The sequence below is a fragment of the Dromaius novaehollandiae genome, unplaced genomic scaffold, assembly GCF_036370855.1.
Source record: "Dromaius novaehollandiae isolate bDroNov1 unplaced genomic scaffold, bDroNov1.hap1 HAP1_SCAFFOLD_165, whole genome shotgun sequence".
NCBI lineage: Eukaryota > Metazoa > Chordata > Aves > Casuariiformes > Dromaiidae > Dromaius > Dromaius novaehollandiae.
In genome coordinates, this window is record NW_026991438.1 from 25,408 (window position 1) to 49,980 (window position 24,573).

At 60.4% G+C, this 24,573-nt stretch overlaps 2 protein-coding genes and 1 long non-coding RNA gene across 3 annotated transcripts; 1 reads left to right on the forward strand and 2 right to left on the reverse strand.

Annotated features, from left to right (window-relative positions):
- Nucleotides 1-746: 746 nt before the first annotated feature.
- On the reverse strand, nucleotides 747-5,345 carry LOC135326522 (uncharacterized). Its single transcript, XM_064504350.1, has 11 exons — nucleotides 5,267-5,345; nucleotides 4,990-5,051; nucleotides 4,353-4,509; nucleotides 3,804-4,039; nucleotides 3,327-3,616; nucleotides 2,766-2,878; nucleotides 2,532-2,643; nucleotides 2,115-2,247; nucleotides 1,645-1,782; nucleotides 1,089-1,168; nucleotides 747-876 (listed from the first exon to the last, which is right to left on the reverse strand). Exons 1-11 carry the CDS (start codon nucleotides 5,343-5,345, stop codon nucleotides 747-749), a joined length of 1,530 nt encoding a protein of 509 aa, XP_064360420.1.
- Nucleotides 5,346-13,958: 8,613 nt separating this feature from the next.
- LOC135326517 (uncharacterized) lies at nucleotides 13,959-21,664 on the forward strand. The gene is made up of 4 exons (XR_010386889.1): nucleotides 13,959-14,116; nucleotides 18,299-18,466; nucleotides 18,727-18,806; nucleotides 20,833-21,664. It is a non-coding gene; the product is annotated as an uncharacterized LOC135326517 (long non-coding RNA).
- LOC135326516 (trichohyalin-like) lies at nucleotides 21,657-23,803 on the reverse strand. Its single transcript, XM_064504345.1, has 6 exons — nucleotides 23,775-23,803; nucleotides 23,358-23,490; nucleotides 22,888-23,025; nucleotides 22,332-22,411; nucleotides 21,994-22,119; nucleotides 21,657-21,760 (listed from the first exon to the last, which is right to left on the reverse strand). The coding sequence occupies exons 1-6, from the start codon at nucleotides 23,795-23,797 to the stop codon at nucleotides 21,670-21,672; spliced, it is 591 nt and encodes a 196-aa protein (XP_064360415.1). The 5' UTR covers nucleotides 23,798-23,803; the 3' UTR covers nucleotides 21,657-21,669.
- Between the last annotated feature and the right edge of the window lie 770 nt (nucleotides 23,804-24,573).

Genomic DNA, 24,573 nt, shown 5'->3' on the forward strand with positions numbered 1-24,573 from the left:
GCCAGGGTCTGGCTGGGGGTCTGCCCAGCCTCGGGGTCTGTTCAGCCGCCACGCTGAGGGAGCAGGCTGCGGCCCATGCCAAGGAGTGGCTGCTGTCCCCCAGGGCCTGCCTGGAGGAGAGGTACCAGTGCTTTGGACCGGGACATGGTGAGCCAAAGACTTGGAGCTCCCGGAAGAGCTTGGCAGGATTTGGGCGGCTGAGTCACACACACTGTCCCCCAAAACCTTTCCCTCGCCTCCTCTCTGGCGTGGCAGTCCCCAAGTCACCTGCTAGGGCATGGCCGGGGTGAGAGCTGCCCGGCAGAGGGGCTGCCCCACTCTCCTGGCTCCCGCCTGACCCTTTCCGTCCCCTCTGGAGCTGCCCTGCTGCCCCTTGCACTTTCACAGCCCACCAAGGAAAGGCTCACAGCAGCTCGGAAAGGCCCTTTATTTCCACGCATAAAAGCCATCTTGGTGGTAACTGCCCGGCACACGGTCCTGCTGCTCTCTCTTCTGGAGGTGGCGCATCACCAAAGCGCTGCGGGGTTCAGGAAGAGGATGTTGTGCCACTGGAGACGTTGCTGGAAATGTCATGGTGCACCCCCACCCCCCACCCCCTTGGAGTGGGCGGGATGTGTGAGGCCAGGCCAGGCTCCAAGGCTGCTTCTGTGCTTCTCCAGGTGGGGCTGGAGAAGACCCTCTTTCCCCAGGGCCATGGCAGGAAGGGCATTGCGGAAAGGGGGGAACGCGCCTGGGTTGCCAGGTATTTACCGGTGCCGCTCCTCCTCCACCATCAGCCTCTGTCGGTTTCTTTCCACCCTTTCCTTCCACCTGTCCCGAAGAACTTTGTAGGAAGTCAGAAGCTGCATGTTCTGCTTTGCTTGTGCGGACGCTTGCCTGCAATAGGAGTGGCAAAGTCCCGCTCCCGCTCTCCCGGGAGCCTTCCGGCCCCCCCAGCCCCTGCAAACCCACGTCGGCAGAAAGCCGGGGCTGTCATAGGTTGTGTCCTGGAGCTGAGGGATTTGGGGTCCTGGCACCTGCAGGGGGGGTCAGAGCCCCTCGCCTGCGCCAGGCCCTGGCTCTGAGCTTGCGCGCCCACGCACGCTTACCGTTGGGGGGGCCTCCCCGGCATGTCAGTGTCTGGGCGACGACGCTGCTCGAGGGCGTATTGCAGCTCCACTAGTGTGATCTGTTTTGCAAGGAGAAGAAGAAGAAATGGTTTCAGCATGGAGGGGTGAATGGGCGAGACAGCACTGGGCTGCAGGGGAGGCACCTAGTCCTTGTAGAGCCAGACTCAGGCTACACAAGGAGCTGATACAATGGGCTACCAGAGCGGAGCCCCTGCGGCTCTGCCGCCGGCACGTCTGGGGCCAAGGGGCTCAAGGCAGCTGCCCCCGAGAGCTGGTTTCTGGCTCGAAGGCAGGCACCGCAGGCAGAGGTTGCCCAGTGGGGAGGCATCCCCCGCCAGCTGCCCTCGCTGCAGCGCCTGGCTCCTTCTGGGCCCGCTTCTGGCTGCAGCCGTCTCCCTCCTCGGAAGGGGTGGGCCAGCTTGGGCGCAGCTCCTCGGAGGCAGCCGTCCGCCTGGGCCCTGGCTGCCTGCAAGGCTCCGCCGCCCTGGACGTGGGAAAGGCCCTTTTGCAGAGGGCCGTCAAAGGCATCCCGTACCTGGGCCTGACGCCAGGCCTCTTTCTCCAGTGCGGCCTGCTGTTCCTCCCACGATGCTTGGTGCTGCCTCTGCTCCTCTTTCAAGAGGGAGACGTGGGCAGCTCTTCCAAACCTCTGCGTGGGAGGGCAGGCTGCATCCTGCGGGGCCGCGGAAAGGCAAGAGTATTAGTCTTGTCTGTCTGGGCAGGGATTCTGGGCAGGGGCGTGTTGGCGCTGGCTTTCCACCCGCTCTCCCGCCCCTTGTCTTGAGCCTCGCCACCGTCACTCTTTTGCGGGATTTTCGGCAGAAGGCAGGCTGAAAAAGCTGTTGTACAAGCAGTGCCTAACTACGCCCAAAAGTAGCACCCAAAGAGGCCACCGACGGCTCCAGTGGCTACGTGCTGAGGGCCCTTTCCGGAGGGAGTCTCATAGGCCGGGGCTTTCCTACGAGTGGGTGAGATGCCAGGATTACCCAGAGCCCCATCACGCACCTGTGCTGCACCCCTGGGAGTGGCGCCGGCACGGCCACGCCGAGGTCCGGCGGGAGGGTGCGGGAGGTATTGCACGCCAACCTGCTTCCCCGGGGAGGTGCCCGGGATGGGGGCCGTCTGGTTCACAAGGGTCCTGAGGAGACACCACAGGGCGCGTTAGCACAAGGGCAGGAGGTGTTTGCTAAGAAGGATTTGCCTTCAGCTCCCCAAAAGGGCGTGACATGACCCTGGAGGAAAACAAGGGCAACGTGAGGCTCTCCCGCAAACTGGCGCATGCTTGGCATCCAGCAAGCAGGCAGCCTTTGCTGGACAAGTGTCAGGAGGCCTTTTGAGTCCCTGGGGCCGGCGTGTCCAAAGGGGACGTCTCCCCTGCGCAGGTCCCAGTGTGCCCCTCAGCCCTTCCGCCAAGGCTCTCACCTGGCAGCAGGCTTGCTCTCCATGCCTTGCCGCCTCGCGCCTTCCCCCCACTTTGGCAGCACGGGGAGAGAAAGCTCCTCGCGGTGCGGCAGGAGCTTGCCAGGACGCCTCTCTGGAAGGAGGAAACAAGGAAGCTCTTGAGAGCAGCCGCTTGCGGAGTGCATTTTTACCTGGCTGCTGTCACCCAGCGTGGGACAGGGACCCAGCCGGGTCAGGAGGCATCTCTTCCCTGACCTTTGCTGCTCCTGACGGCCCCAAGCTCTTCTTCCAGCTCCTGCTCCTTCCCCTGTGGGCAGCCGGTGGGGGCAGCCTGGGCCTCCACGCTGCCTTGCACAGCAAGCTGAAACCTGGAAACCAAAAGACAAGCCAGCTTTGAAGGAAGGGCATTGTCTCCCCTTTGCAGCTTGCGGACACGGATCCTCCTCACTGCTGCCGGAGTCCTTCTTGCATCCCCCCTCCTCTGTGTCCGTGCACAGCTCTTTGGGAGCTGGTTTTTGGCACTCTCCCCCAAAAGACAGAAGGCGTAGCCTAAATGCCTCTCTGTGTGCAGTCCCTGCTCTCTGATGGGAAGGAGGGCAGGCTGGGCATGAGAAACGCAGTCACGGTTCCCGCTCACTCCAGGCAAAGACACGTGTGAGAAGCCCAAAGTGAGCTTTAGTGAAGCGGGAACCAGTCACTGTGTGAGTTATTCCCAACTCCATGCTGAGTGTCAAGCCCTGGCGGTGCACGGTGCCGAGCAGCAGCCGGGAAGCCGCCTGCTCGGTTAGCCAAGGGCTGCAAAGGAAAGGCACTCACCTCGGGAACACATGCAGAGGGCTAGGCCGGGTCCCCAGGGCAGCAGGTGTGCCGGAGATGGAGAGATCTATCGTAGGCAGTCTCTGCAATGTAACACAGACCCATTGGGAGGCTTCCAAGGCAGCTCTCGCCTTGCTGCTGAAGGCAGCAGAGCATTCTCCTGCCACAAGAGGAGGCCGCCTCTCCAAAGCCTCCTCTAAGCTCTCTGCCGAGAACATTAGCCCCTCATGCCGGTGCGGAGAAGCTGCACAGCAAAGAACAGAGCTCGGCTGATAACACTGCCAGGCTTTCTGTAGGGGCAAGGGGCAAGAAACTCAGGAGGCGCTCGCTCTCTTTGCTCCTGGAGAAGGCTGTGGGGGCAAGCACTGGGGAAGGCGTTTCAGTAGGCTGCCACGTCCCGGCTGGCCAACACACATCAGGTCGCTCGTCCTTCCATAGGATTCCCAAAGAAATCGCAGGGAAAGCGGAGCAACTTACACTGCAGGGGTCCGCCAGCCACCGGGTGCAGCGGGCATAAAAGCTCATGTGCACTTTGTCTTCCTGGCAAGTCAGAACGCCGACGTCCCTGAAGGCAAAGGCGACCTTCTCTTTGTTGCGCACGTGCGCAGAGAACAAGCGGATGGTCTCTTGCACGCAGTCTTCCACCACGCGCCTCGAGAAGGAGGTGGCCAGGGACAGCTGCCGGTACTTCAGCGGCTTGATCTTCACGTTGTCTACACGGGAGAGGAACAACACCACTGCCACAGCAGGCCAACTTTCCATTGTTGGGCCATCAAGAGAGGCGAGTGGCACGGAGGCAGTTGTTAGGGCAGTTCAAAAAGAGAGAGAGAGCCTGACTGTGTGCAAGCACTATTCTGTAGTACAAACGCCTAGAGAAAAGGTCCTTCTCGGAAAGAGCTCTCTGCGGGGCGATGGAGCTGGACATCCCTACTTCTGCCTGCCCCTCCCAAAGAGCAGGGAGCAGCCACCCCCTGCCCCACAGGTGATGTGGCAAGGGGAAGCAGAGGGTGGCCGCTGCCAACTCACCAGGCAGAGTCACTTTGGGATGCTGGAGCCTCTGCAGCCAGACCATGTCCATTTCCAGCTGGAACACAGGCCTTCGAACTGTCACCACGTTGTCTTTGCCAGGGCGCAGTGGCTCCCGGACCGTGCAGAAGGTGCCGAGCCCCGCTAGCAGCACACCCTGCACACAGCAAAGACACAAAGGCCCACCAGGAAGGCTTTTGGCGAGGGAAAAAGTGCTGTTTGTCGGAGCGTGGGAACGCTGCTCTGTGCCCTCTCTGCTGCTGACGTGCAAGGGGCACTTGGGGAAGGCTTTAGAGAAGAGCCACGTTCTCCGCATTGTCCCTCACCCTCCTTGAGAGGTTCACTAACGTCCCTCAGCTAGAGAAGATCCCCGGGGTTTCCAGCAGCCCTGGCACAGAGCCCTGTCTCTCTGCGCGGTCTTTAGTGGGGGGCCGCAGGGGAGCGGGGAGCCCTGGGACGTGCCAGATGCTGTCTCACACTAGAGCTGCACGGGATTTCTCTCCCGGCTGGCCAAAAAGCTGCTGTGCAGCAGGCGGGCCAGGTGTGGTGTGCAGCTGTGGGGCTGGGGGAAGGAAGGCTTGCTCCCGGGCACCCAGGGCTCCCTGGACAGCCAAAACCCTCCAGGACACCAGCCCACCTTGTCCTGCATCAGCTCTTCCAGGATGTAATTGGACACGGCGTCCCAAATAGCAATAATCTCTGGAAAGCAAGGGAAACACATGTCAGGCCCAGCCCTCTGGGACAGGGCACCCCTTTCCTCCCAGGCCAGCCCAGCCCAGCCCAGCCCAGCCCAGGCCAGGCTCTCGTGGCAGCCCCCAGCCGCCTGCAGCCACCCTCACAGCCCCAGCTCCACAGCTCTTTGGACAGCTAAGAGTCTCTGCGGCCCCTGGGGAAGCAGCTCCCCAAGCCCTTACCTTCGGTGGAGAGCTGCAGCAGCGTTGGGAACAAGGAGCTCTGCTCCAGGCTGATGGTCTCGGTCCAGCAGCCCTCCATCCCGCTTGCCCCTTGCCCTTAGCTCGCCTCGGCAGCCAGGGGAAAAGGACGCTCTCGTCGTCTCCTCGCCCCAGGCTCCTGTCCAACGGGCCCCTGCTCCTCTGCCTGACGGCGAGGGGCCCCCAGCGTGGCCCTGCTGCCTGCTGCCCGCTCTGCTTGCTGCGGAGCAGCTCCAAAGAACAGCGGTGAGCAGCACCCAGCCAGCGCCTGGGCCTCGCAGGGAAGTGCGGACACCGCCAGGGACCAGGGAGACCTCTGTGATGCGGCGCGTCCCACTGTGAGCTCAGCCTCACTGTGTCATCTCTGGGGGCTCATTAGGTCACGGGCACAGAGGTGCCCCAGCCAGGGGCCCCGCTGACCCAGACCCCGCCTCGTGGGCTGACTGCACGGCCCTGCCTCGGCCTGACCCTGTCACCACGGAGGTGCCTGGCTGGCCTGGGCTCAGGGCTGCCCCCCTCCCAATCCCGACCTGCCCTTCGCCCTCACCGGGGGCAGGTGGGACGCGCCCTGGAGGACCAGGCCCCTGCCCTGACGGCCCTGGCGTCTCCCCTGGCTCCCCGGCCCCCAGGCAGCCCCTGGCTCACGCTCAGCCCTGACACACGCAGCGTTGTTCATGGCTGGGGCCGTGCGGCACACACGTCTTGCCCGCAGGATAACCTCAGGCGGTTCATCTGAACAGAGGAGGCTGTAGGCAGCACCCATTTGGCACCTGGCCCTGATGCCCCCAGTGTGTCCTTGTCCTTTTCTTGCCGTGAAGCAGCGTGTTTTCGTGTAAATGGCCTTCTGCTCTACAGCAGAAATGAGGAACAGAGTTTCTCCGATTTCCTTCGACCTAGAGACTGCAATGGCAGTGCAAGTCAGCACAGAGGCGTTCAGCACAGCGTGCCGCGCCCTGACTAGACGTCAAGCCCATGCGGACCAGCGCAAGCTTCCCAGCATCCAAATGCCTCAACCAGCACCAAGAGATGGCAGACAAGTTCTGTTGGGCCCCTACGGGGGCCTTGGCATACCTATGCCGGCCCAGCAACAGCCGCCCCTCGGGGCTCCCTCCCTTTTCTCAAACTGACCCCGTGCCTGCTGACGCATCCCCACCAGAAAAAGGGGGCTGCTGCTCAGCTGGTGGCTGTGCGCTCCACTTCTGCAGGGAGAGGAAGCACAGAGGTGGAGTTCTTGTGGGGCTCAAGCAGCCGTGCCACGGCCAGCGCAGGGAGCCCGGTGTGCTTGGCTGCACACATGCTGGGGCCTGTGTGACACAAGACACGCTCTGCCTGTTGTGCTTGGGCTCTTGTCATCGCTTCCCCTGCGCTTCTGCTCCCCTCAGCCGCCAGGGGAAGGCCTCACCTCTCTGCTAAGACAGCTTCATGGCTCTGCGCCCTCAGCGGGCCATCTCAGGCCTCCAGAAACTTCCGTCCTTCCCTGGTCTCCACCCTTGGTTACTTCCCGCCATTGCCCCGCCGCCCCCGGGAGCTTGGTGGACTGCGGGAAGCATGAGGAGCTTCCTCTTGCCTCTGCTGCTGTGTACAGTCGCAGGGGAGCAGGAGGGATTGTGGCAGAGGAGATTTTCTTCCTGGAGGAGTGCTGCTACGCATGAGACTGTCAAGGAGGGCACGATGAAACACAGGGTGTTTTAGGTCTTGGTTTTGAGCCTAATACAGAAAAAGGCCAGGGTTTCAGCCGTGTTCCTCCAGCGTATGCCCCGATAAATGTCTGCCTCCTCTGGGCAGCTGACCCTGTCCAAAACGGAGAAGGAACCCAGCCGCAGAGGCACAGCATCTTGTGGGTAGCCTGTTGCTGGCTGTTGCTGTGATTTGTGTCCTAGGACTAAGGGGGACGGGGGAGGGAGGGGTGTGGGGGAGGGAGATGCAGGTGTTGCCTTCACCTCTCCTTTCAGCCCTCAGCAACAGGAAGAGCCCACCTGAGCGCAGTCTCTGTGTCTCCTCTTGCAGCAGGAGAAGCCTGGTCTCCTTGCCCTGATGGGCATCTCTGCCCCTCTGTGGCATCGCCAGCTGGTTCCTGAGGCTGTGCCCGCAGGGGCGCCTGGCCAGAGGAGGGAGGAGGAGGCCGGGGGCGGGGGTGGGAACAACCCCCAGGAGCCGCCAAGCGGAAGGGGCCCGTTTTGGCTTGGGAGGGCAGGGGAAGGGACCTGCGTTATGGTCTGGCACGCCAGCTCCTGCCTCCGAAGCATGCAGCCCTGAGGGCGATGGCTCCCATTCCGTGGCCCCAGAGAGAGAAAGGTGCCCCCATGCCGCCCCTGCAAGGTCCTCCCATGGCGTGCCAGACACCTTTCCTTCTCTCCTCCGGAAAAGAAGCTTTTGACGCTTCCACAGTTCACACAGCTAAGAAGACCAGCACCCTGTTTGTCACCAAGAAACAAAACAGGACAGTTTTCCTGTCCCCTCCTAAAAGGGAATAATTCTCTCCAAGGACCTCTGGCTTGCCTTCAGGATCCCTGCTGCCCCGCTCCGCCCCATAGGGGCCCCCTGGCTCACAGAAGTCTGGGACCACCCCTGCACCCAGCCTGCCTCCTCTTGCTAGTCTCTGCGTGCTCGCAGGCGGCCTGCTGTGGAAGGAAACGCCATTCGGCCTTGAGGAGCGTCAGTCAGAGATGTGGCTTTCCAGATCACTGTGAAGGGAAGGACTTGTTCACTTCTCGGCGTTGCTCTCTCAGCTTTCCGAGCTCCTTCCCTGGTGCTGCGAGCCCTAGGTCTGCACCCTGGGCTCGCTGCCTTTTCTCTCCTGTACGCCTAGCCCAAGTCTGCTGAACATGCCCGGGGCACGGCTTCAAATTACAGCAGTATTTCTTGAGAGAGCTCACCTGAAGCTGAGAGCCGCTGTGGAGCTGAGGCCTGATGGAGGCTGCCCTGGGATGTGGCCGTGCCCCCACAGCCCCTCCTCCTGCTCTGGGCCTGAGCATCCGGGATGGTCCCCACGGAGAGCCGTGGGGTTTAGTGGTGGTGGGCTGGGTTTCCCTCCGCCTGCCCTGAGCTCTGTGTGGGTTGCTCTGAGCCCCCAGGAGAATCCCTCTTCTCTAGGGCCTCACACCAAGGCCTTTGCAGACTTTTGTTCCAAAACATGGCCCGGCCCAGCCCGCCCTCCCCAGGAGCCCCGTGGCCCTGTGTGGGCTCAGGCAGTGGACTGAGGGGGCCGGGGGCATCTGGGCTGGGCCGCAAGTGAGGGTTGTGGTGTTTGGGGTGTTTCTGGATTTGGGGAAGGCTGCGGGGTTTGGGGGGGGGGGGGATTGCCTGCAAGGGGTTTGGGAGCAGGGCACGTGGGCGGAGCCCAGCTTGTTCTCCCCAGCCACAGCCTGGCTGCAGCACCAAGGGGCCCAGCAGCAGCCTTTGGTCTCCACGTCAAGAGCCCACATTTGCAGCAGGACTCGTGGGCTCAGCCAAGCCAGCGGCTGGGTGCAGCCCCCTGCTCCCCACTTCTGGAGCATACCCGGCCCCCTTCCAGAGGTCCCCAGCCCCCCAAGCCTTTCCCTCTCCTCCCCCATAGCCAGCTCAAAGGCTGGGCACGTGTCACCCCGCCAGGGCAGAGCGAGGAGGAGGAAGGGCAGCTTGGCGCAGACCAGCAGCATAGCAGCACCGACTACGACATTCTCCTCCGGACTGGGGAGAGCCGGGAGTCAGAGCCCCGGGAATTGCCCTGGGCCCGGGGGGTGGTGTCGGGCTCCGCTCCTGTCCTCTACAGCTCCCTCCCTCACAGCGATGGCCAAGCAGCAGCCCAGCCCCTTCAGTCACACAGCAAATAGTTTTCTATGAAGAACAGCAGAGCTCTCATCATGACATTGATAGAGAAGGGATGGAATCCGTGCTCTTCAACTGCACCATCAAGAAGAGAGCAAGACAGGGTTCAAACTGAAGAGGGCAGAGCAGGGAAGATGTCTTGCCCGCACTGTGCTCTTCCGTAACTGGGAAGCATCTTGTTTGGAGCAGCGGAAGTTGCCACCAGGAAAGAGCCGCCAGACTGCCGCGGGATTCCCTCCCAGGAGTGCCAGCTTTGCTCTTAGCTACACAAGGCGGATTGGTTTCCGCTGCACAGGCACGCGCTTTCCCTGCGGGAACCTGCCTGGCTTTGCTCAAGAGCGTGAGCCTGACAGTGAGCCGAGCTCAGAGAGGCGGCCTGGCCCTGGGCGGGGGCTTTGGTTTTGCCCTTTGCAGGAGGTAAGAGAAGGGGGAAGCCTAGGCTGCGCGGCAAGAGAGGAGTCCTAACAGCGCAAGGTGTCAGGCCAAGGCAGCCCTGAGGCTAGCGAAGCGAGGCAGGAATCCAAGGTCTCAAGGCGAGGCCCAGAGGTGCTTTGGGCAGGGGCACAGTGTGGCCCAACAGTCCCCTCGCAGCCCTTGCTGGGACGGTTGAGCGAGGGTTGTGCAAAAGCTGCAGGATTCTGTTCCAAAAGTCATGGCCAGTGCCTCCCCACGAGGGCACGAGAGCCCTGCCCTGCTGAGCTCACGGGTGGGGCTCAAGAGGAGCACATCTATTCCGTGAGGGCCAGAGGAATTCCTGTGGGATCCCGCATAGGGTCTTTAATGGAGGGTCTCTTCCTGTCATTGCTTGTGCAGAGAAAGCCCTTGCAAGGCAGAGGCTGGGGACTGCGGCTGTGACCAGGCACCAGCTGTCTTCACTTTGCAGTCCCAAGTGGAGTTGAGCCCCTGGGAAGGCTCCCTTGCCCTTTGCTGACAGGTCTGTTGCTGGGAGCAAGCTGGTGGAGGGAGTGGTGGGAGTGCTGGGGGGAGCTCTGGCATTCCCGTGTGGTGCCTTGGCCCCGGTGGTGCCAGGGTCTGGCTGGGGGTCTGCCCAGCCTCGGGGTCTGTTCAGCCGCCACGCTGAGGGAGCAGGCTGCGGCCCATGCCAAGGAGTGGCTGCCGTCCCCCAGGGCCTGCCTGGAGGAGAGGTACCAGTGCTTTGGACCGGGACATGGTGAGCCAAAGACTTGGAGCTCCCGGAAGAGCTTGGCAGGATTTGGGCGGCTGAGTCACACACACTGTCCCCCCAAAACCTTTCCCTCGCCTCCTCTCTGGCGTGGCAGTCCCCAAGTCACCTGCTAGGGCATGGCCGGGGTGAGAGCTGCCCGGCAGAGGGGCTGCCCCACTCTCCTGGCTCCCGCCTGACCCTTTCCGTCCCCTCTGGAGCTGCCCTGCTGCCCCTTGCACTTTCACAGCCCACCAAGGAAAGGCTCACAGCAGCTCGGAAAGGCCCTTTATTTCCACGCATAAAAGCCATCTTGGTGGTAACTGCCCGGCACACGGTCCTGCTGCTCTCTCTTCTGGAGGTGGCGCATCACCAAAGCGCTGCGGGGTTCAGGAAGAGGATGTTGTGCCACTGGAGACGTTGCTGGAAATGTCATGGTGCACCCCCACCCCCCACCCCCTTGGAGTGGGCGGGATGTGTGAGGCCAGGCCAGGCTCCAAGGCTGCTTCTGTGCTTCTCCAGGTGGGGCTGGAGAAGACCCTCTTTCCCCAGGGCCATGGCAGGAAGGGCATTGCGGAAAGGGGGGAACGCGCCTGGGTTGCCAGGTATTTACCGGTGCCGCTCCTCCTCCACCATCAGCCTCTGTCGGTTTCGTTCCACCCTTTCCTTCCACCTGTCCCGAAGAACTTTGTAGGAAGTCAGAAGCTGCATGTTCTGCTTTGCTTGCGCGGACGCTTGCCTGCAATAGGAGTGGCAAAGTCCCGCTCCCGCTCTCCCGGGAGCCTTCCGGCCCCCCCAGCCCCTGCAAACCCACGTCGGCAGAAAGCCGGGGCTGTCGTAGGTTGTGTCCTGGAGCTGAGGGATTTGGGGTCCTGGCACCTGCAGGGGGGGTCAGAGCCCCTCGCCTGTGCCAGGCCCTGGCTCTGAGCTTGCGCGCCCACCGCAGGCAGAGGTTGCCCAGTGGGGAGGCATCCCCCGCCAGCTGCCCTCGCTGCAGCGCCTGGCTCCTTCTGGGCCCGCTTCTGGCTGCAGCCGTCTCCCTCCTCGGAAGGGGTGGGCCAGCTTGGGCGCAGCTCCTCGGAGGCAGCCGTCCGCCTGGGCCCTGGCTGCCTGCAAGGCTCCGCCGCCCTGGACGTGGGAAAGGCCCTTTTGCAGAGGGCCGTCAAAGGCATCCCGTACCTGGGCCTGACGCCGGGCCTCTTTCTCCAGTGCGGCCTGCTGTTCCTCCCACGATGCTTGGTGCTGCCTCTGCTCCTCTTTCAAGAGGGAGACGTGGGCAGCTCTTCCAAACCTCTGCGTGGGAGGGCAGGCTGCATCCTGCGGGGCCGCGGAAAGGCAAAAGTATTAGTCTTGTCTGTCTGGGCAGGGATTCTGGGCAGGGGCGTGTTGGCGCTGGCTTTCCACCCGCTCTCCCGCCCCTTGTCTTGAGCCTCGCCACCGTCACTCTTTTGCGGGATTTTCGGCAGAAGGCAGGCTGAAAAAGCTGTTGTACAAGCAGTGCCTAACTACGCCCAAAAGTAGCACCCAAAGAGGCCACCGACGGCTCCAGTGGCTACGCGCTGAGGGCCCTTTCCGGAGGGAGTCTCATAGGCCAGGGCTTTCCTACGAGTGGGTGAGATGCCAGGATTACCCAGAGCCCCATCACGCACCTGTGCTGCACCCCTGGGAGTGGCGCCGGCACGGCCATGCTGAGGTCTGGCGGGAGGGTGCGGGAGGTATTGCACGCCAACCTGCTTCCCCGGGGAGGTGCCCGGGATGGGGGCCGTCTGGTTCACAGGGGTCCTGAGGAGACACCACAGGGCGCGTTAGCACAAGGGCAGGAGGTGTTTGCTAAGAAGGATTTGCCTTCAGCTCCCCAAAAGGGCGTGACATGACCCTGGAGGAAAACAAGGGCAACGTGAGGCTCTCCCGCAAACTGGCGCATGCTTGGCATCCAGCAAGCAGGCAGCCTTTGCTGGACAAGTGTCAGGAGGCCTTTTGAGTCCCTGGGGCCGGCGTGTCCAAAGGGGACGTCTCTCCTGCGCAGGTCCCAGTGTGCCCCTCAGCCCTTCCGCCAAGGCTCTCACCTGGCAGCAGGCTTGCTCTCCATGCCTTGCCGCCTCGCGCCTTCCCCGCACTTTGGCAGCACGGGGAGAGAAAGCTCCTTGCGGTGCGGCAGGAGCTTGCCAGGACGCCTCTCTGGAAGGAGGAAACAAGGAAGCTCTTGAGAGCAGCCGCTTGCGGAGTGCATTTTTACCTGGCTGCTGTCACCCAGCGTGGGACAGGGACCCAGCCGGGTCAGGAGGCATCTCTTCCCTGACCTTTGCTGCTCCTGACGGCCCCAAGCTCTTCTTCCAGCTCCTGCTCCTTCTCCTGTGGGCAGCCGGCGGGGGCAGCCTGGGCCTCCACGCTGCCTTGCACAGCGAGCTGAAACCTGGAAACCAAAAGACAAGCCAGCTTTGAAGGAAGGGCATTGTCTCCCCTTTGCAGCTTGCGGACACGGATCCTCCTCACTGCTGCCGGAGTCCTTCTTGCATCCCCCCTCCTCTGTGTCCGTGCACAGCTCTTTGGGAGCTGGTTTTTGGCACTCTCCCCCAAAAGACAGAAGGCGTAGCCTAAATGCCTCTCTGTGTGCAGTCCCTGCTCTCTGATGGGAAGGAGGGCAGGCTGGGCATGAGAAACGCAGTCACGGTTCCCGCTCACTCCAGGCAAAGACACGTGTGAGAAGCCCAAAGTGAACTTTAGTGAAGCGGGAACCGGTCACTGTGTGACTGCGGCTGTGACCAGGCACCAGCTGTCTTCACTTTGCAGTCCCAAGTGGAGTTGAGCCCCTGGGAAGGCTCCCTTGCCCTTTGCTGACAGGTCTGTTGCTGGGAGCAAGCTGGTGGGGGGAGTGGTGGGAGTGCTGGGGGGAGCTCTGGCATTCTGGCAGCGCTCCCCGAAAAGGGCCGCACAGCGCGGCCCTGCCCCGGCCTCCCGCACCCCAACCTGCCACCGGGCCTCGGCCGGGGCACAGCCTCCCCGGCCCCCGCGGGCAGGGCAGCGCAGGGCCGGGGACAGGGCCGGGCACAGCGCCGCCACCGGGCCGGGCGGCAGGGCCGCCGCGCCGAGGGGCCGGGAGGGCTGCCCGGGGCCGGGAGGGCTGCCAGGGACCAGGACCGGGGCCGGGCGGCCCCTCACTCACCGCGGGGCCGGCCGCGCCGCTCACTGCCGCCGCCGCGCTACGGCGAGCCGCGAGGGCCATGGCGCGCAGGCGGCGCGCGCCGCCCGCGTTGCCGGGAGACGGGCGGCGGCCGCGGCCTGGGCCCCGCCGCCTCGGGCCCCGCCGCCGCCTCGGGCCCGGCCTCGCCGCCGCCCGCGCCTCGGCACCCCGCTGCCGAGCCGCCCCCGGGGCGCCGCGCTTCTCCGAGAGTCTCGGAAGCCCTTGAGGCGCGGCCCCAGCCGGCAGGGCTCGGCGCAACCCCCGCGGGGCTCAGGGCCGCCGAGGGAACCCCTGCCGCCCCCACGCACCGGGGCCGCTCCCGGGGCCGGGACAGCAGGGTCCCGGGGGCACGGCCACGTCCCGCGCTGGCCTCCGTGAGGCCTCAGCGCCGCAGGCCACAGCTTCAGGGGAGCTCTCTGCAGAAATGCTTGAGTAACGGGGAGCCACGGCCCTGGCGCCTGCGGGAGCCTTTGGGCAGGCGCATGGGAGAGGAGAGGCAGAGACCCCGGGGTGCGGAGCGGGGCTCACAGCGCCGGGGCGGGGTGGGCAGGCTGGAGGAGCAACCCCAAGCAGTGAACGAGTCCTTCCTTTCACAGCGATCTGGAAAGCAAGTAGTGCAGGGGCACGAAGTCTTCCTTCTGTGGGAGTCCCCCCGCAACCGTGCAGAGACCAGGAAGAGGAGGTAGGTTGGCTGCAGGGACCTTGCTGAGGACTTTTAAAGACAAAGAGCCTGGTTTGATGCCTAAAGGAGGATGGCCCCATCCTGTCCCGTCCTGTCCAGTATGCTGTAATGTAATCTATGTCCAGATGCTGTAATGTCCTACAAGGTCCAGCTGCCTGGTCTGCCCAGGGTGGGCAGAGGGGCTGGGAGGAGACAATGGGGCTGCATGGCAGTGCTGAGCATGGCGATAGCAGCGTAGCTGGCCTCGTACCTAGGTGCTGATGGGGCTGTACACTCCTCGGAGGCCCTCCAGTGCTCGTTTTGTCCCAGAGGGAGCTTTCCAGACTGTCCTTACACTCACTGTACCGACCACAGAAAGGGAAGAAGCAGGGCCCCTGGAAAGGCCCTTCAATCCTGCCATTTCTGAAGTAACTCTGGGCACAGAGGCACTGCTTTCTGCTCCTGGGGCAATGCTGCTATCAAATGGACACGGGGCCGCTTTAAGCTCGGCTCCTTCGTTTGCTTACTGCCTTGAGCAAGCCCAGGAGTGTTCCTGCAGGGAAAGTGCGTGCCTGCGCTGCAGAAACAGACCTGCCTTCTGCAGCTGAAGCAAAACTGGCGCTCCTATGGGCAAGCCCCCCGCGGCCTGGCAACTCTTTCCTGATGGCAACTTCCTTGGCTCAAAATGAGATCATTCCCAGCTATGGAAGATCACAGCATGGGGAAGACATTGTCCAAATCCTGCCCTGAAACATGCCATTTCATACTCAGTTTAAACCCTCTCTCCTTACAGTCTTGATGGCAAAATTGAAGAATATGTGCTCCATCCCTTCTAATTGATGTCATTATGATGGTTATGTTGTTATTAACACAAAAACATTTGCTGTGCAAATAGAGGGGCTGGTCTGGTTCTTGGCCATCTCTGTGATGGAGGAAGCTGTAGAGGACGGGGATCGAGCCTGGCACAACCCTCTGGGTTCAGGACAATTCTTTGGGCTCTGACTCCTGGCTCTCCCGAATACAAAGGAGAATCGCGTAGTTACTAGTGGTGCATGGTGCTGCTACTCCAGTAGCAGGCAGCTGTCCTTCCTCTTCCTCACTGGGCCCTGGAAGTGGCATATGCCTGGCTTTTGAACCAGCTGTGGAGGAGCAGGCTTGGAGGGCTGGGGACCCCAGGAAAGGGCTGCTGGCTGCCCCAGAGGTGGGGAGCAGGGGACTGCGTCCTGTTGCGGGCTTGTCTGAGCCCGTGAATCCCGCAGCAAGCATGCGTGATAGAAGGCAGGTCCAAGGTCTTCAGCTGCTGGGAGGCCTGGGGCCTCTTGCTGAGGCTGGGGCAGGGGAAGACGGCATCCTTTTCTGCAGGAGGAGTGCGCGGGTGGAGGATGTGTGTCGCCAAGTAAAGGAGGTGCAGGAGGAAGTCAGCAGAGCACAGCCTCAGAGATGACAGAGAGAGATGGACTGGATCTTCCCCAAGACCCTGCAGCTTCAGGAACCTAACCCCCCAACCGTCCCAAATGAAGGGCAGGCAGCTGGTGCATTTTGGAGTGGGAAATGGAGACTCCCATGATGGCAAAGGCTGGAAGGTGGTGACTTCCGGCAACAAGAGGATGGCTCCTGCTCTCCCTGCAGGAACGGAGGGCAACAAGAAGGGATAGCAGCAGCAAAAAGGAAGACTTGGGGATATGTGGGCCCATTGCTGAATGGGGCAAGGGATCTGAAGAGAAGGGGCACAGAAGAAGCCGAGGTACTCAAGGCCTTCTTCCCTCAGGTCTTTACTGATCAGACAGGTCTTCAGAAATCCCAGGGCACTGGTACCAGTGGGAAAGTCTGGAGCAAAGACGCCTTACCCTTGGTGGAGGAGGATCAGGTTTGGGAACAATTAAACCAACTGGACATACGCAAGTCCATGGGACCTGACAGGATGCACCCACGAGTGCTGAGGGAGCTGGCCGATGTCATTGTGAGGCCACTCTCGATTATGTTTGAAAGGTTGTGGCGACTGAAGGAGGTTCCTGAGGCCTGGAAGAAAGCAAATGTCCCTCCTGTCTTCAAGAAGGGCAAGAAGAAGGATCTGGGGAACTACAGGCCAGACTCACCTCATTCCCTGGGAAGGTCATGGAGCAGCTTATCCTGGAAGCCATTTCCAAATATTTTAAGAACAAGAGGTGATCAGGAGTAGTCAGCATGGCTTCACACAGGGGAAATTATGCCTGACAACCCCGATAGCCTTCTATGATGAGGTGGCTGGCTTGGTGGATGAGGGGAGAGCAGTGGATGTTGTTCATCTTGACCTTAGTAAGACTTCTGACACTGTCTCCTGTGCCATCCTCATAGACAAGCTCACAAAGTAAGGGCTAGATGAGTGGGCAGTGAGGTAAAAAGCTGGCTGACCTGCCGGTCTCAGAGGGTTGTGATCAGCGGTACAGTCGCTGAAGGTGTGCCCCAGGGTCGGTACTGTGGCCAATAGTGTTTAACCTCTTGATTAATGACTTGGACGATGAGGCAGAGGGCACCCTTGGCAAGTTTGGAGATGATACACAAGTGGGAGGAGTGGCTGATACACAGGATGGTTGTGCTACCCTTCAGAGAGACCGCAGTCCTGGAGCAAAGGGAGCAGGGCAGGCGCAGGGATGGGGGCCAGCTCCAGCCAGGAGCCCAGCTGGCCGTGCAGATCCGTGGCGGTGAGGCAGAGCTGAGGTCTGGCTGGGAGGTCAGCCTGCGTGTCAGGGACCAGGTCTGGATAATCGGGGCCCATGGTAAGGCACAGACATGGCTGCAAGCCAGCCGGAGCTGGAGCTCATGGACTGGAACAGCATGAATTACAGCATGAATTACAGAATAAGCATGGCCTGTCTTCCTTCCAAGGGGCATCTAGGTGCTGTGAGGAAGAAAGCTCTGCTCAAGACCCTCCAGAAACAGTTCACAGCAGAAGAGAGTGACCCTCCAGAAACTACAGAGGAAGGGAAAAGCCCTGCAGAAGGAGAAACAATTTCAGACATGCCAGTGTCACGTGAAATACAAGTGAGTGGTGTGGATCAGTGTCCTCTGGATCAGCTACAGTAAGGGCAGCTCCTGAATTAGTCTGGCTTTTTTTCAGAACAGATTTATGTGCTCCTGTGAATCAATGGAGACTTAATAGCCTATGTGCCTGGTGATACTCTGGGAGAAAACCACAGCTCCTGTGAGCCATAGCCACTCTTTCCTGCCTTGAAATCCCTGATCCTGGAAAAGTGGATCTGCATGGGAAGAACATCAGCAGAAGTTGAGGAAAGACACAAAGTCTGCCTTGCTGAGCTGAACTGGAGAGTCAGGGCTTCCGTTAGAGTCTGAGGTGTCTTTTCTTTTGTGTCTTTGTCATTAGCCAGAGGGTTTTAGTGACCTGCAGGTTGCAGGCAGAACCTCTGTGTTATGGTAGAAAAACTGTCTCAGACATTTTTTCCTTCTCCAATCCATACTTTGTTTCTGAGTGAGCAGAAGAGCAAGACTTGATGCAGACTTTCTCAGATGTAACATTACTGCGTGGGTTGTTTGAAAAACGTGGAGTATTAGCAGGCTAGAAACTTTTATGAGGAGTAGATACTTAACCTCATTGTGTCACTTTGCAGAAAGAAGGGGATTGCTGCGTGTGTGTGTTTGTGTGTGTTAAAAGCAGTGCTCCGATCCAGAAGGCACCATAATGTCCAGCTTTGCTCTTGGAAAGCGAGCCTGCCTTTCTGTTGTCTGATGTTCAGCTTGTCTGCAGCTTGGACTTTTTAGCAGATAGCCATACCCTGTTCTGTGGATAGCTTGGACCTTAACTGTCCTGTGACATGAGCCTTTCCTTGTAGAGCCAGCTTCCGTTCCAACCACGATAAACTTGCATCTGCTTGTCCCCTGAGGTCTGTGTTTATGTGCTCCTTGCACACACTTCTGGGGAAAAGGCCAGACAAGATGATTCTGGTGTGACCGACAAAGGAGAGGTCAGGTCCCTCAGGTCGTATGCATTGCTTCCAGACAGTGGGGCACCTCAGGCAGTTTCAGGCAGTGAGTTTCTCTGGTTTTCCCAGAAGGTGCAAGTGGGTGGGATGGTCTAAAGTTCCTTCCCCAGGGTGTTACTGTGAGGATTTCTGGATTGCTTTGCATGGCTCTGGAGGAAACAAACGCCAGGAAATGCCCTCATTTTTCTCTAGAAAACAATTTCATCCCTTTCCCCACTCTTTCTAGGCATCTGAGTCACTTAGGGGCATGAAAGCACCATGGACAAGAGAGCAGGAAACCCAGGAAGAGCTGTAGCCTCAAAATCTCCAGTAAATCTCAGACCCGCCAACCTTGTGCTCTGCGACTGCAGATATCAGTGAACTGAAACATCCGAATGACTTTCTCCTAAACAAGGTAAAATGTGCTTCTGTGAACACCATTCAGGTCAGGTCTGAGTCTTAGGGTGGAATTTTGCAGATGACTTCCCTAGGCAGAAATTCTTTGTCTGGTTTAAGGGCAAGGGGAATTGATTTGGTAACTTGACCACATGAGGCTCTTCCATTAAGGCTCTTCCTCTCCCTTCCTCCACCTATTTGCAAGCATGACTTCCCCGCTGGTGAACAGATGTGATATCCAGGTGATCCATACAAGCATATTTCTTTTCCTCTTTGCAGATGATTACACAGCAAAGTTGGCTTGCCCCAAGAAATGCATGTCCACAATTCAGAGCAGGAGCACAGCCAGTGCAAGCAAGGTAAGGAGCCTTCCCCTTGTACAGCTGGGATCCTGTACTGCGATATCACCAGTGATAAACGCGAAACAAAAAGAAGTCCCTTTTGCTGAGGAAATGAAGAAGGGGTGTTGGGGCAGTGACTCAACATTGCGTGAGCAGTTGTGTCCTCTACGCTGTCCGCATATGGTCTGGCGCATATGGTCTGGCGCAGATTGGTTGGGAACCCTTCCTCCTCCCGTGTTGTTGCAGCTCAGGGAGTTTGTCTTGGGATGGAAAGCTTATAGCAAGCTTGAAGAAAGCATTCAGCTTCTGCTTCTGAGGGTAAAATAGTTGTGTCCAGTGTGTTAGTCTTTTGGCTTGACTTGGGAGATGGAGAGGGTGATGCTCCCTTAATCATCTTAGCAGCCCTTCTTTGGACTTGCTCTAGTAGCTCCATATGTCTTTTACACTGGGCAGCCCAGAACTGGATGCACGCTCCAGGTGTGGCCTCACCAGGGCTGAGTAGAGGGCGAGAATCACCTCCCTTGACTTGCTGGCAATGCTCTTCCTAATGCACCCCAGCATATCATTGGCCTTCTTGTCCACAAGGCCACGTTATTGGCTCATGGTCAACTTGCTGTCCAGCAGGTCTCCCGTGTCCTTCTCTGCAGAGCTGCTTTCCAGTAGGTGGGCCTCCGGCCTGTCCTGGTGCATGGGATTATTTCTCCTTAGGTGCAGCATTCTGCACTTCCCTTTATTGAACTTGTGAGGTTCCCCTGTGCCCATCTCTCCAGCCTGTCCAGGTCCCTCTGAATGGCAGCACAGCCCTCTGGTGTATCAGCCACTCCTCCCAGTTTTGTGTCATCAGCAAACTTGCTGAGGGTGCACTCTGTCCCCTCATCGGGGTCACTGATGAAGAAGTTGAATAATATTGGACCCAGTATTGACACCTGGGGTGGAGCGCTAGCTACAGACCTCCAGCAAGACTTCATGCCACTGATCACACCCCTCTGAGCTCTGCCATTCAGCCAGTTTTCAGTTCGCTGCCTACTCACCTAGCCCACCTCACTGTCCACTCACCTAGCCCACACTTGCTCTGCGTGCCTATGAGGATGTTGCAGGAGACAGTGTCAAAAGCCTTGCTGAAGTCAAGGTAGACAACATCCACTGCTCTCCCCTCATCTACCCAGCCAGTCATTCCAGCATAGGGAGCTCTCAGACAAGTTCTCTTGGGCTCCTACGCTGGCCCTGCTATGCCTATTCCAGCCCCACAACAACTGCCTCTCTGCGCTTCCGCGCTCCTCACAAACTTGTGCATGTGAAGGGACCGGTAGGAGCCTGAGAGAACTTGTCCGTGAGCACTTGTTGCTGTGGGGGCCTGTTAATCAGGGTGGCCCTTCCTGTTGGAATCTGTTGTAGGCATGGTGTCAGTTTGTGAAGAAGGAGGAAGCGTACTGGGGCAATAGTTCGGTGGTTGGAATAGGAATGGCAAGGCAACGGTAGGGGCCCAAGAGAACGTGTCTGCAAGCACTTCTTTGTGGTTGAGCCATTTTTTCAGTGTCACATTTAGAGTGGAAATCAGTCAGTAGACATGGTGTCAGTGTGGGAGGAGGAAGGAAGAGCAGAGGGGAATTCTTGTGGGGCTGGGACAGGCATATGCCAAGGCAATGGTAGGGGCCCAGATGTACTAGTCTGTGAGCATTTCTTGGTGGTAGAGCTGACTCACGCACTCTGGCCCTGCCATACTGACTGTAGGCCCACCAGAATGGTCGCTCTGCCTTCCCCCTGAAGCGACATACTCACACCATGTCTACTGCCAGCATTGCACAAAGGAGAGAAGACCTTTGAAACAGCTCCCCCGCCACGCCTGTGCTTCCCCCTCTTCCCAACCTGACACCATGCCTGCTGGCCCATCCCCGCGAGAAAAGGGTTTTGGGCCAAAGTACTTGCTTGCCACGACGATGAAAAGGCATTCGCAGCCCAGGCCTCTTGAGCACCTCTACTGGTGCTGCAATGCCTGGAGCTGCCCCAGCACACCTGCACCTCTGCACTGCCTCTCTTTTCCCAGGTTGACACCATGCTGACAGGATGACTTCCAGAAGCAATGCAATCCTGGCCAAACTTCTCCCTTGCTGCCAGCACCAAGAAGTGCTCATACCAAGTTCTCTTGGGCCCTACACTAGCCCAGCCATGCCGAGTTCAGTCCCCAAACCACTGTGCCTCTGCGCTTCCACACTTATTCCACCTTGACACCGTCCCTGCTGGATGACTCACAACAGAAATGCCGTCCTGGCCGCTCTACTGCCTTGCCATGCCCACCAGCAAGTGCTCCCAGCCAAGGACTCTTCGGCCCTACACTGACCCGCGCATGTGTGGCCACCCTCGCAATTACTGACCCTCTGCCCTTCCCCTCAAGCCACTCCACTCCTTGGCGAGGAAGCTGACGGAGTGCTGGGAGCTCTGGCATTCCTGTGTGGTGCCTCGGCCCTGGCGGTGCCAGAGTCTGGCTGGGGGTCTGCCCAGCCGTAATGCTGAGGGAGCAGGCTGCGGCCCATGCCAAGGAGTGGCTGCCGTCCCCCAGGGCCTGCCTGGAGGAGAGGTGCCAGTGCTTTGGACTGGGATGTGGTGAGCCAAAGACTTGGAGCCCCCAGAAGAGCTTGGCAGGATTTGGGCGGCTGAGTCACACACACTGTCCTCCCAAAACCTTTCCCTCGCCTCCTCTCTGGCGTGGCAGTCCCCAAGTCACCTGCTAGGGCATGGCCGGGGTGAGAGCTGCCCGGCAGAGGGGCTGCCCCACTCTCCTGGCTCCCGCCTGACCCTTTCCGTCCCCTCTGGAGCTGCCCTGCTGCCCCTTGCACTTTCACAGCCCACCAAGGAAAGGCTCACAGCAGCTCGGAAAGGCCCTTTATTTCCACGCATAAAAGCCATCTTGGTGGTAACTGCCCGGCACACGGTCCTGCTGCTCTCTCTTCTGGAGGTGGCGCATCACCAAAGCGCTGCGGGGTTCAGGAAGAGGATGTTGTGCCACTGGAGACGTTGCTGGAAATGTCATGGTGCACCCCCACCCCCCACCCCCTTGGAGTGGGCGGGATGTGTGAGGCCAGGCCAGGCTCCAAGGCTGCTTCTGTGCTTCTCCAGGCGGGGCTGGAGAAGACCCTCTTTCCCCAGGGCCATGGCAGGAAGGGCATTGCGGAAAGGGGGGAACGCGCCTGGGTTGCCAGGTATTTACCGGCGCCGCTCCTCCTCCACCATCAGCCTCTGTTGGTTTCGTTCCACCCTTTCCTTCCACCTGTCCCGAAGAACTTTGTAGGAAGTCAGAAGCTGCACATTCTGCTTTGCTTGCGCGGACGCTTGCCTGCAATAGGAGTGGCAAAGTCCCGCTCCCGCTCTCCCGGGAGCCTTCCGGCCCCCCCAGCCCCTGCAAACCCACGTCGGCAGAAAGCCGGGGCTGTCGTAGGTTGTGTCCTGGAGCTGAGGGATTTGGGGTCCTGGCACCTGCAGGGGGGGTCAGAGCCCCTCGCCTGTGCCAGGCCCTGGCTCTGAGCTTGCGCGCCCACGCACGCTTACCGTTGGGGGGGCCTCCCCGGCATGTCAGTGTCTGGGCGACGACGCTGCTCGAGGGCGTATTGCAGCTCCACTAGTGTGATCTGTTTTGCAAGGAGAAGAAGAAGAAATGGTTTCAGCATGGAGGGGTGAATGGGCGAGACAGCACTGGGCTGCAGGGGAGGCACCTAGTCCTTGTAGAGCCAGACTCAGGCTACACAAGGAGCTGATACAATGGGCTACCAGAGCGGAGCCCCTGCGGCTCTGCCGCCGGCACGTCTGGGGCCAAGGGGCTCAAGGCAGCTGCCCCCGAGAGCTGGTTTCTGGCTCGAAGGCAGGCACCGCAGGCAGAGGTTGCCCAGTGGGGAGGCATCCCCCGCCAGCTGCCCTCGCTGCAGCGCCTGGCTCCTTCTGGGCCCGCTTCTGGCTGCAGCCGTCTCCCTCCTCGGAAGGGGTGGGCCAGCTTGGGCGCAGCTCCTCGGAGGCAGCCGTCCGCCTGGGCCCTGGCTGCCTGCAAGGCTCCGCCGCCCTGGACGTGGGAAAGGCCCTTTTGCAGAGGGCCGTCAAAGGCATCCCGTACCTGGGCCTGACGCCGGGCCTCTTTCTCCAGTGCGGCCTGCTGTTCCTCCCACGATGCTTGGTGCTGCCTCTGCTCCTCTTTCAAGAGGGAGACGTGGGCAGCTCTTCCAAACCTCTGCGTGGGAGGGCAGGCTGCATCCTGCGGGGCCGCGGAAAGGCAAGAGTATTAGTCTTGTCTGTCTGGGCAGGGATTCTGGGCAGGGGCGTGTTGGCGCTGGCTTTCCACCCGCTCTCCCGCCCCTTGTCTTGAGCCTCTCCACCGTCACTCTTTTGCGGGATTTTCGGCAGAAGGCAGGCTGAAAAAGCTGTTGTACAAGCAGTGCCTAACTACGCCCAAAAGTAGCACCCAAAGAGGCCACCGACGGCTCCAGTGGCTACGTGCTGAGGGCCCTTTCCGGAGGGAGTCTCATAGGCCGGGGCTTTCCTACGAGTGGGTGAGATGCCAGGATTACCCAGAGCCCCATCACGCACCTGTGCTGCACCCCTGGGAGTGGCGCCGGCACGGCCACGCCGAGGTCCGGCGGGAGGGTGCGGGAGGTATTGCACGCCAACCTGCTTCCCCGGGGAGGTGCCCGGGATGGGGGCCGTCTGGTTCACAAGGGTCCTGAGGAGACACCACAGGGCGCGTTAGCACAAGGGCAGGAGGTGTTTGCTAAGAAGGATTTGCCTTCAGCTCCCCAAAAGGGCGTGACATGACCCTGGAGGAAAACAAGGGCAACGTGAGGCTCTCCCGCAAACTGGCGCATGCTTGGCATCCAGCAAGCAGGCAGCCTTTGCTGGACAAGTGTCAGGAGGCCTTTTGAGTCCCTGGGGCTGGCGTGTCCAAAGGGGACGTCTCCCCTGCGCAGGTCCCAGTGTGCCCCTCAGCCCTTCCGCCAAGGCTCTCACCTGGCAGCAGGCTTGCTCTCCATGCCTTGCTGCCTCGCGCCTTCCCCGCACTTTGGCAGCACGGGGAGAGAAAGCTCCTCGCGGTGCGGCAGGAGCTTGCCAGGACGCCTCTCTGGAAGGAGGAAACAAGGAAGCTCTTGAGAGCAGCCGCTTGCGGAGTGCATTTTTACCTGGCTGCTGTCACCCAGCGTGGGACAGGGACCCAGCCGGGTCAGGAGGCATCTCTTCCCTGACCTTTGCTGCTCCTGACGGCCCCAAGCTCTTCTTCCAGCTCCTGCTCCTTCTCCTGTGGGCAGCCGGCGGGGGCAGCCTGGGCCTCCACGCTGCCTTGCACAGCGAGCTGAAACCTGGAAACCAAAAGACAAGCCAGCTTTGAAGGAAGGGCATTGTCTCCCCTTTGCAGCTTGCGGACACGGATCCTCCTCACTGCTGCCGGAGTCCTTCTTGCATCCCCCCTCCTCTGTGTCCGTGCACAGCTCTTTGGGAGCTGGTTTTTGGCACTCTCCCCCAAAAGACAGAAGGCGTAGCCTAAATGCCTCTCTGTGTGCAGTCCCTGCTCTCTGATGGGAAGGAGGGCAGGCTGGGCATGAGAAACGCAGTCACGGTTCCCGCTCACTCCAGGCAAAGACACGTGTGAGAAGCCCAAAGTGAGCTTTAGTGAAGCGGGAACCGGTCACTGTGTGAGTTATTCCCAACTCCATGCTGAGTGTCAAGCCCTGGCGGTGCACGGTGCCGAGCAGCAGCCGGGAAGCCGCCTGCTCGGTTAGCCAAGGGCTGCAAAGGAAAGGCACTCACCTCG

Excerpts from the sequence above, each read along its gene's own strand:
- LOC135326516 (XM_064504345.1), bottom strand. The coding sequence starts at position 23,797 with ATGGAGAGCAAGCCTGCTGCCAG. Across the intron at positions 23,491-23,774 it reads GAGAGCAAGCCTGCTGCCAG|GACCCTTGTGAACCAGACGG; the intron begins GTGAGAGCCTTG and ends GTGTCTCCTCAG. Across the intron at positions 21,761-21,993 it reads GTGGAGGAGGAGCGGCGCCG|CGCTTTGGTGATGCGCCACC; the intron begins GTAAATACCTGG and ends TGAACCCCGCAG.
- LOC135326522 (XM_064504350.1), bottom strand. The coding sequence starts at position 5,345 with ATGGAGGGCTGCTGGACCGAGACCATCAGCCTGGAGCAGAGCTCCTTG. Across the intron at positions 4,040-4,352 it reads TCCCAAAGTGACTCTGCCTG|ACAACGTGAAGATCAAGCCG; the intron begins GTGAGTTGGCAG and ends TCTCCCGTGTAG. Across the intron at positions 877-1,088 it reads CCGGGGAGGCCCCCCCAACG|GCAAGCGTCCGCACAAGCAA; the intron begins GTAAGCGTGCGT and ends CTCCTATTGCAG.